Here is a 9965-nt window from a genome sequence, read left to right as displayed (position 1 = left end):
CTGTGTGGGCCCTGCTGGCCTACCGTGCCAACCGCCACCTGGTCCACGGATGTCTCGGCTCTCCTGGCTCCCCCACGTGTAGTGACTGCCTGCCTGCTCACTGTGGGCCATTCTAGGGCTTCCGCTGTGCACCTGCTGCCTCCACCCATACGCCTGGCCAGACCCGGGTAGGAACGCTGATGAAGGGGTTCCAGGATGCCACCGCTGGGGCTGCTATCACCCTCCTGGGCCTCCAGCTCCACCACATCTGAGCTTGCTGGGCCAGCCAGGACTGGTGGCAGCACGTTGTCCAGCACACCTGAGATGAACAGAGGCTGGAGGCCTTCCGCATGACCTGGGCCACCTTCTGGGACCCCCTGGAGCAGCTCCAGCCCCACCTAGAGGGGCAGCACACCGGCATGTGCCTGCCTTTCCCCACAGACACCCGGCTGGTCCTTATCCTGCTCAAGCTGGCCATGCCCTCCAGCCTGCAATATGTCAGCCACCTGTCTGGCATGGGCAAAGCTACTGCCAGGGAGGCCGTCCTGGAGGCGGGTGGCACCATGCTCTGTGTGCACAACTCCTTGGTGGTGGTGGCGGGGTTCTGTGCCCTGGGATTCCTCCAGTGCATTAGGGCCCCCAATGGGACCCACATCCCCGCCACCTGCCCACCCCACAGAGACTGCCCCTACTATAGCTGCAGAAGCCATGATCCAGGTGATCACTCCATGGTGATCCAGGCTGTTTTGGACCCGGGGTAGGGGGCTGTGGGGTATAGACAGCATGGTTGCAGCCTGGGTCCTAAGGTGTGATTATGCCTGTCAGTTGCTACGTAAAGGGCATGGACTTAATGGGCACTCCCTGAAAGATGATGGCGGTTGGTGATGGACATACACTGTGCCCACAAGACCCTGACCTTTATGCAGCACTGCTGCCCTGACTGGTCATGCCTGTGCTCCTGTGTCCTGGCTGACAGCTCCTCATAGACATGGATGTTGGAGTGCCTGCCCTGCTTAAACTGGCACTGCATCTTTGCCTTGTCCCACAGTGACACGAGGTCACCAGTCTCCTCTTGTGACCATTTGGGGTCCCAGGTGGTAGGCATGGGTATGGGCACAGTCGCGGATGAGGAGGATACCACTGTGGGTCCCGTGCTGACTTTTTGGGCCCCCACATGGCTGTCCATGTGCTGCTGGGCCCGGGCAGTTGCCTGCAGCACCCAGCGCAGGGGTGCAGTATGGGACTGGCAGCTGTGTGGCAGAGGCAATGCCCTGCAATGCACCTGCGAGCTTGGGTCAGGCTGCTGCGGGTGGGCTGAGGGCAGGTGCACTTGGGCCTGGCTGGCCTGGCTGGAGCCTGCAGCAGTCTAGAACAGCCTGCAGACCTGGACAGTGTGGGTATGGCAGCTGCGCAACGGTGCACTGCCAGGCAGTGGCACTAGGATGCAGGCAGGCTAGGGCAGCTGGCCTATGGCCTGCCCGGGGGGGACACAGGGACCTGGAATGGTCTCAGGCTCCCTGGTGGTGCACCTCAGGGCTCTGAGTGCCTGCAGGCTTTTAAAGGCCTGAGGCAGGGGCTGCCATAGAGGCAGCCCAGCCCTACGGAAGGAAAGGATCCCGGCCTGGAGCCCTGAGGCTGACCTCTGGCCAGGTCCCTAGTGGCAGGGCTGACCTGGGAGCATACTTGCTCCTGGATAACGTCTACATGTGCGTAACTGCTCAGTAACTAATTGCAAATAAATTTGCAGGTAGCACACTTACTTGCAATTAAGCATTTTTACTGTCCAGTAAGCATGCGCACATGTACATGAGCACACTTATTGTGCAGTAAATTACACTACTGTGCAGTTAAATGTCTTGTGTAGATGCACCCAAGGTCACATAAAATGAAATTATCCAGTAAAATGGATAAGAATTATTATGGTAAGGCATGTCAAGCTACTTTCTGGTCAATAAAAAAATGTATGATCTGAAAAGTAAGTATTTTAGTGCACTAGTGAAAAAAGGATGATAAAATCCAACTAATCTAACACATGCTAGAGAAGTGTATGTTGTGGCATTACACTCACAACCTATGAAAAGTATCTAAGATCATTGTTGTGTTCTTTGTTATCTGTCTCAGGAAAAAAGACCTCTTATGGCCTAAGTCAAAGGGTATTAAAGACTGGGGAAATGTAGTGATATTTTCTGCTCATACAGTTGCCTTTTGCACTAGTCTTACCTTTAAAGGCCTTTAACAATTGGACCTTAATAGGACTACAAACAACTGTACCAGAGAAACAACTCAATCATAGAGGAATATGAGGTGGCATCCCCAAGCATGTTTTCAGTTCCAATTATATCAAATACAACACCATAGTTAACATTTGAAATTCCTTTGAATCAGGAAAGAGCCTGGATGTGAACGTTGTTATTATTGTTTCTCTCCCCATTTTATCATTCCAGAAAAATGCTTCAATAAAAGTTAAAATATATACAGTATTTACCAAAATGAAAGTCTGCAAGAAGAGTAAATATGACTATTTGCTTTAACCACATGTGAAACAGAATATTGAAATACTGAAAATGTCTCCTTAGATTTTAACTTCATCCAAAATATTTATATAACAAAGTAGGATCTGCAATAGGTGATTTAACACATTATGAAAACAAAAGAAGTGCAGCTCCAGAAAATATTTGGGACTCTATACTTTGCACTGGCAAACTCTTATAAATCAGCACAGCATTTGGCCCATTGTATTTTTGTGTGATAAATTGTGTTCTTTCATTGCGCATCTGTTTCATTTTTGTTCACCATCTTGTTTCATATGTACATTTACCTGAAGAGGAAAACATTCGTGTGTGCATATATACATGAAAAAAAACATTTATCAGAACGCCTCAGTGAAAAGCTGCCTGAATGTTACCATGATCTATATTTGTCCCTTTAATCTAAAGATGAATAGATTTTGGAAAAAAAGAAATAAGAACAGAAGATGAGGTGTGAGAATCTATCTTTTTAATTAGATTCATCACACAAAAAAGAAAAATTTCAGCACATAGCTGATTTATGTTCGCTATGTTTAAAAAGCATTCTGTTCCAACTCTGCAAGTTTTCCTCTTACTCGTGTTCTTTTTGCCTTGTGAAAGATGACCTAATCCTTCTTTTTCAGCTCCAGTAATACAAAAAGTGAAATATTAGTAGATTGAAAATGGATGGGCTGAATTCAGTGGCATTACAATACCTACCAAAATGTGTGTCTCATTATTTGTAATGGGTTATTGGTAAGGAAGAAGTAGACCATGAACTATGTTTCTGACACTGCTTGTATTAATGGCACATTCCTGTAAACTCAGCAGCAATGTTTTGTGAGCCAGAATGAACTAAGCAAGTGGGTGGGAGTATAAAGCAAGTGAAGACTATTAAAATATATATCATTCTATCTCCCTACAATAAGAATGATTAATTTAGGCTCAAAAACTTTCCTACAAATGTAAATATCACAGTCTTTTTAGTGCCTGTACCCATGCCTTTGAATTAAAATGAATCAACAAGTACAACTTGTTACTTGACTTCAATTTATATTAAGGTAAGTATAGAAAGTGATTGGGAGTAGGGATAGGAACCCAATAGTTTACAGACTCCACCTTCTTCTAATGCATCAATCTGGCACGATTCTGATATTCTGCCACATAATTGTAACATCAGTGTTTACTTCGTGCTAAGAGAAGATTAGTTACCCAGGGTGTGTCTACACAAGATGCTAACTATTTAGAAGCCTAATAATACTCTGCACTAGCATGTCATAGCACAAACAGTGCTAATACACTACTGCGCAATAGTATTAGGATACTGCTCAGTAGCGTCACTAAAAAGGTGTGTGCCGGTGCTACTGCACAGTAATGCTAGTCACTGCGCATTCATTTAGTACTTGTTTATACAAGTATTAAACTTAATGTGCAGTAACTAAGGTGCATTAATGAATGTGTAGACATGCCCACAGTGGAGGGAAAGGAACACACTGAGTCTGTGGGCACCTGGAGTTCTCAGTGAGAAAAGCAATATTTCACTTGATCCTGAGGAGCCATTTTAGTTCCTTGGCTTGTCAAAAAGACTTTTTGACTGAAGTCTAAGTCTTTGGAAAAAATATGCAAGCAGGAGCAAACAAATGGATTAGCAGTCCAGCCTACAAACTTTTGCTTCTGTTATGGCAGGTTGGGGCTGCAGGCTTTTTACATTCCTACCTGACACTGGTATGCTGGTACACCTTGTAGCATAGACTAAGCATACAGTTAACTGGTTTACTACCTATGCTTAAAGAACCACTGAACAGATATCCTTTCATAATTTTGTTGTTAGCTTCAAGAGCAAGCTACGGAGAACGCACAACTTTCACTTACTACCACTCTGCTCTGCCAGTAGACCTCTGCAGTCTCACATAGTTCCTTCACTCCTGGCTAGTTTTAAGGAAGAGAATTTTGCTCTGTTCTTACCCACCTGTCCTGCATCTTTGAATACAGCATAATTCTCTCTTCTGTCTGCACTGGATCCAGGCAGGTAACATTTCATTAAGTGGCTGACTTTTACGCATTTGGAAAAAGACTCATGAAAAATATTGAATTATTGAAGCTATTTAATGTAGGAAACATCCAAAAGTTAATCTTTGCTGTCAAAACAATTGTGTCAAAATACTCAGCACGCTGAACTATCTAGTCCAAAACTCTGTACCAGTTTTTTTGCAGCTGTTCTCTGTGGAGAGTCACTCTTTTCTGTATAATCTTAGGGTATTGCTTACATGCAGAAGAACTCAGGAAGGAAAAACAGTTTTAGTATGTTTGGCCCTGCTTTTCCTCAACCACTTAAAAATAGACTGATTCTGTCACTCATACAGTGAATCATATATTACTTTGGGGCTAAGATTCAATTTGAATAAGAGTACCTAATAAAACTGATATTTTAATATTCACAGAGCTCTTTCCAGGGATTACAGATGTGTTCTTCCAAACAAAATAGGAATATAAATAATCATCTGGCAGCAGTAAAATCCATCTTTTGACCTCATTACTTAAAGAAGTGCACCCACATTTTTAAACATCCATAATTGAGCTGCAGGTACATAATCTCAATAGTTACACATCTAACTCCTTGATTTGTGATCACAGAATCTGATTTTAATCTCAGTGAAATCAATGGCAAAACAACCAACAACTTCAAAGGGAGAAGGATCAGGCCCATAGTCAAATAGGCATGTCTGGCAGCCTGAGCTTCTGCTGGCCACTCATCCTCAGGTGTTTTAAGCTTATGAAGTCTCAGCACAGACAAGGCTTTATCTTCATTTTGGTACCTTTAGGTTTTATTTCTGGGTGAAGAGCCTCCATCTGGCATTCTCTTCTGCAAGCTGTAGGTCACAGTCCTAGTGCCTTTTCCTAGGGTCCATCCCGGTCACCTGATATGCCCTCCACAACTTGGACAAACCCTCCATCTGAAGCCTGCTGCAGGCATGTAAGCCTTTTGACTTCTAGTTTAATTGTTTACGAGGCATGAGGTAGGTGTGATAGGGAGTCGGTGGGTTTTAATCTATGTTTAGGACTAAAGGAAGGGTTTTCTCTGCTTTACTGGGCTCCTGTTCCAGCTCTCCTTGTTAAGCTGAGGCTGACAAATACACAGTATTGTACGGAAAATGAAATCCATTGATTATACAAAATTTTCATGGCGACAGATCCATATAATCAACAGGAGTATGTAAGCTGTCCAGACAGCTTTCCCAAATGGTCACATTTTTTTATGAAGATTTTCCCATACTGTTGTATTGTTGGCTAAAAATATAGGAAGCACTAACAGAATTTATATCTTGCAAAAAAGGTAAGTTTCATTGACAAGGCATACATACCAAAGGGAACTTCAAGTTATAGCATGATATTTAATCGTCATCATATTTACATATATACATGTATACATTTGTGTATATGCATTTATATATGCTTGTGGCCACACACACATGCACGCACACACCCACCACAGAGAACACAGAGTGCAATTCTCCCACTCCAAGCAACTGTGGCTGTGTTCTGCTCCATTTAATGGGAATCCCTTGCTTTTTATTGGTTAAAGTCTTAATACCCCAGAAACATTTTAACATCTTAAGCTCCTACAATAAAACACACTGTGTCAAGGTGAATCAAAGAAAATAAATTTATTAAACTTTGAGAGAAAAAAAACCCACTGACATATGGAAAGTTAAATAGAAACCGCAAGACACAACTCTTCATACGGCTGTATAATGGTTTGTGTGACCAGCAAAGTACCAAAATAACATTCTGAGATTGATTGAGGTATTTAACTATTTTTGGTGACAGAAATATAGTACGAGACTTTTTCCAAACACATACGTAGCTGTTAATTACATTAGTGTTTACCATTTATCAAAATTTACATGAACCTAAATAACGTAGCTGTTAGAAAAACGTAGCAGCAAATTAGCAGAATGTCTAATGCACATTTACCATAAAGTACATGCTACACTTAAAAATTTCATCCAACCATAGGGTCCAATCCTACAGTCCTTAGTCACAGGAAGAGTTGCACTGAATTAACTTTGTGTGAGGAAGGTCTGTGCGACTAGGCTCATAGATTGCTATTCTCGTTTAAAAAAAAAAAAAAAATACTGTCCCTGGTTACATTTGCTTTCTAAAAATATTTCTGCTAAGATGAAATGTGCCTATAAAGGTAACTTCTGAAGCAAATAATGATTAATTGCAAAGCTTTCTCAATTTCTTAAAACACTTAAAAATGAAGAAAGCTCTCCCACTGAGTTTTGCTTTTCTCTCCTTACACAGCTTGCTGAAAGTCTCCCTAATGTGACTGAGAGAGATTCTCTCTCTCTAGGCTGTAAAAAAGAAAACAGACTTTAAATCAATACCGTATTTAACGTGTTTCTTTGTTAACTTCTTTTAATTCTGTTCCACCTCAGAGGTGCACTGCTGCCCAAATCCTGAGGTTCTTTCTCAGTTTTTACTCAATATTTACTAAAGGCAAAAATTAGCAACATCAGCAATAGCTTTGTCTGAGTAAGAACTTCAGAATTTGGTCTCATGTCAAGAGATTTTGATGTTTTTAGAGTGTTTTCTTCAAAACCATTCAATAAAAGTGTATGTGCAGGTCTTTAAAGAACTTGGTAAACAAAAAATGACTGTAGTGTCTACTGCAGTATAAAAATGTATTATTGGCACTAACCAGAATCTGGTGAAGAATGGGTTCAATTGCCCAAATGTTTTGCACATTTTAAAGTTTCCTACAAAATTTAAGTTTATGTAATATATTTTTATAATAACCATAAGAAATTAATACGATCAATTCACGTACATTGCTATAATATTTTTTAAATTTCTCAACAGGTTTCTTTGGAGGTACAAAATGGCTCTGTATAAAACTATCTTTTCTTTTTTGCTGCAATGACTAAAGCAGAAACAAGCTCTTATAATAGTGCAGCAAATACATTCCTTAGATGGATCATTATAATTAAACAACAGTGTGTAGTATAATATAAAATACTCATGTCTTTATGTCTAGAATATTAAAATATCCTTATTAATTTATATAAACTAAAATAAATTTGTATTTATTCAAACTAATTTTACTTTCTCATCTATATTTTACATTTTCAGTGCCCAATTATTAATATTGGGGTTTGCAAGCCAGTCAATTGACTGGTCAAATATTGTCAATTGACCAGTCAATTGACTGCATATTTTTTGACCAGTCAAAAATTATAGCACTTTTACAACACCCCCTTCCCTCCCCCCTTTTTTCATAGTTTTCTTGACAGACATATGATCTTTATTGTTTTTGATACATTTCTTAATGGAAAATTTGTGCTTTTTCTGTGTATTATTTGGACCTATTGGCAATTTTTTTACAAGTTTTGACTGATATTTGACCAATCAACTTCCCAACCCTAATTAATATAAAGATCTCAGCTTGTAGTGTAATTAACATTAAATTCTTAAGCTTCAAAAACCAACTGATTTTAGCTTTTTCAAAAAGTATGATTTACTGTACATTTAACATAGTCATTTGATGCTCAGTTTCACAAAAATCAACACCCACAATAACAAGACAGCTGTTGCCACTAACCAGTCTCTTGAGACAATTCATAGATAATATTTACAGTACACAAGAAGAATATTTTGATTAATGGTGTATGCTTCAACATTTCAGGTAAAAGCTTAAGAACCACAAAAAAAATTTAAACATTTTTTTGGTTCAAGCATACAAGCCCAAGCCAACTCTATGCCATTAAATACATATTATATGCACATAGTCAAAGAAAAGCTATGGCATGATTTTGTTTAATTGGTCTGTGCTCACGTAGCCACATGATACCATAAATTCTTTGTCTGGCACAGGCAATGCTGTAGCATTGAGCACAAGGCCTTGTGGAGAGTGTACTATGTGAATGGAGGTATAGTCTGGGACAGGCATCTCGGAACTTGAGGCTTCTTCTGCTGCTGTGCTAGGATTCACAGCCGTAGTGGTAAGGCTCTCTGTGGTGAAGTAAGTGTCCTCATTAAAGCTCTGATCCTGAACATGTGGCTCAACCTCTTCATGAGAAGTCACAGCGATACATTTTTTCACATCTGCTTCGCAGAAATAGGCATTGTCCATGGTGAAGTTCGATTGACACTGTGCAGCTGGTTCTGTATGGGCCTCACACTGTGCTCTCCCTGTCTTATTTTTTTGCCCCGGTGAAAGTACAACACTTCCTGCTGGCGTAATGTCACTTACCTGTGCATAAAAGTCAATATTTGTCACTGAGCTCTGGTTGCTTAGCTGGGTACGGACCGGTGGAACTGGGCTAAGTGATTCAATACTGTCAGCAAAAGGTGGTCTTGACTGGTTATCTTCAGACTGACTAATAAGTTGCTGGTTTGCTGGGTCATCTAGATTCGTAAATGATTTATTATTATCTTTCTGATCAAGGCACAAGAGAGTCTCCTCTTTTTCACTTATCTTTTTGGACTGATCAGTATCTGAGGTGCCATCACACGTGTCGCTAGCACTAAAGTCAGTCTCTGGCATATCTGGTTCACAACAGCTGGCTCGTCCAGAATCATCATCCTTCACGCCAAGGCAGCTGTGAGACTTCATGTGGGCATCACTCAGGAGCCTGTCTGTATCGGATCCTTCGGTCTTTTCATCAGGGTCATCTATGTCCAACTCAATAAATTCAACCCACAAGTCATCGTTGTACAGCTGTGGCTTGTAGCTGTCGTGGCTGGCTAAAATGGAGTTCACTTCCTCTAGTTTTCCTTTCTACAGAGCAAAACCAAGGTGAAACAGGAAAAAGGAGAAAGTCAGGGGCCATTCTGATGTTCATGTGTAATGCATTCATCCAAGGAATATGCTGCTGTAATGGTACCAGTTATAAAGGGTGTTTTGTTACACTCTGGCATCTTTCCTAATATTAAGCACCTCTAGTGATGACGTTTTCCTGCAAAATCCCTCTTCATGGGAGAATACTTTTCATCAATCACTACTGTAATTATATCTGCTCTGAAGAGTTATATTATACCATGAAATAAAATTACCTTCAACAGGTCTGGATCAATCCCTTTAATCTTTGGAGCTGGAATTGGAGGGAGAATCAGCATTTTTAACCTTGAAAAAAAATGAAACACAGCATTTTAATTCCAAGTAATTTAAAATGCTCTTTTTTGAGTTCAGAAAAATGAACTCAAAAGTCTTAGCATTCCTTTTCTTTACATTTATTTAAGGGGTTTAACACAATGGAAATTTCAAAGTAATAATGAAGGGGAAAATGGCTGTTTACTACTCTCATTTAAAATAAGAAACAGGTTTTCTGAAATCTGGCTGGTTACAACCAACTAGATTTGTGTACAGCTCTCACATTTGGACTCTAGTTTTCAATAGTTTACACTTCACAGAAAAATAGGTCTTGAGTAAATTCTAGGAAAAATATGTATAGTGTCCCTCTTGTATAATTAAAA

General features: G+C 40.6%; 1 protein-coding gene across 5 annotated transcripts in view; it reads right to left on the bottom strand.

Annotated features, from left to right (window-relative positions):
* Nucleotides 1–6136: 6136 nt before the first annotated feature.
* The window catches only part of GHR (growth hormone receptor), a 215016-nt gene continuing 211187 nt past the window's right edge, over nt 6137–9965 (bottom strand). For all 5 annotated transcript variants that reach the window (XM_025207702.1, XM_025207703.1, XM_014521342.2 and 2 more), the window contains 2 exons: nt 9546–9615; nt 6137–9270 (listed from right to left, as the gene is read on the bottom strand). In XM_025207702.1, coding sequence (XP_025063487.1) covers nt 8290–9270; nt 9546–9615 — 1051 coding nt within the window. In that variant the 3' untranslated portion in view covers nt 6137–8289. The remainder of the gene's footprint in view (nt 9271–9545; nt 9616–9965) is intronic.

Source organism: Alligator sinensis, unplaced genomic scaffold, assembly GCF_000455745.1.
Source record: "Alligator sinensis unplaced genomic scaffold, ASM45574v1 scaffold663_1, whole genome shotgun sequence".
Classification (NCBI taxonomy): Eukaryota; Metazoa; Chordata; order Crocodylia; family Alligatoridae; genus Alligator; species Alligator sinensis.
The sequence above is the reverse complement of the archived record's forward strand: the minus strand, read 5'-3'. Positions and strand labels throughout refer to the sequence as shown.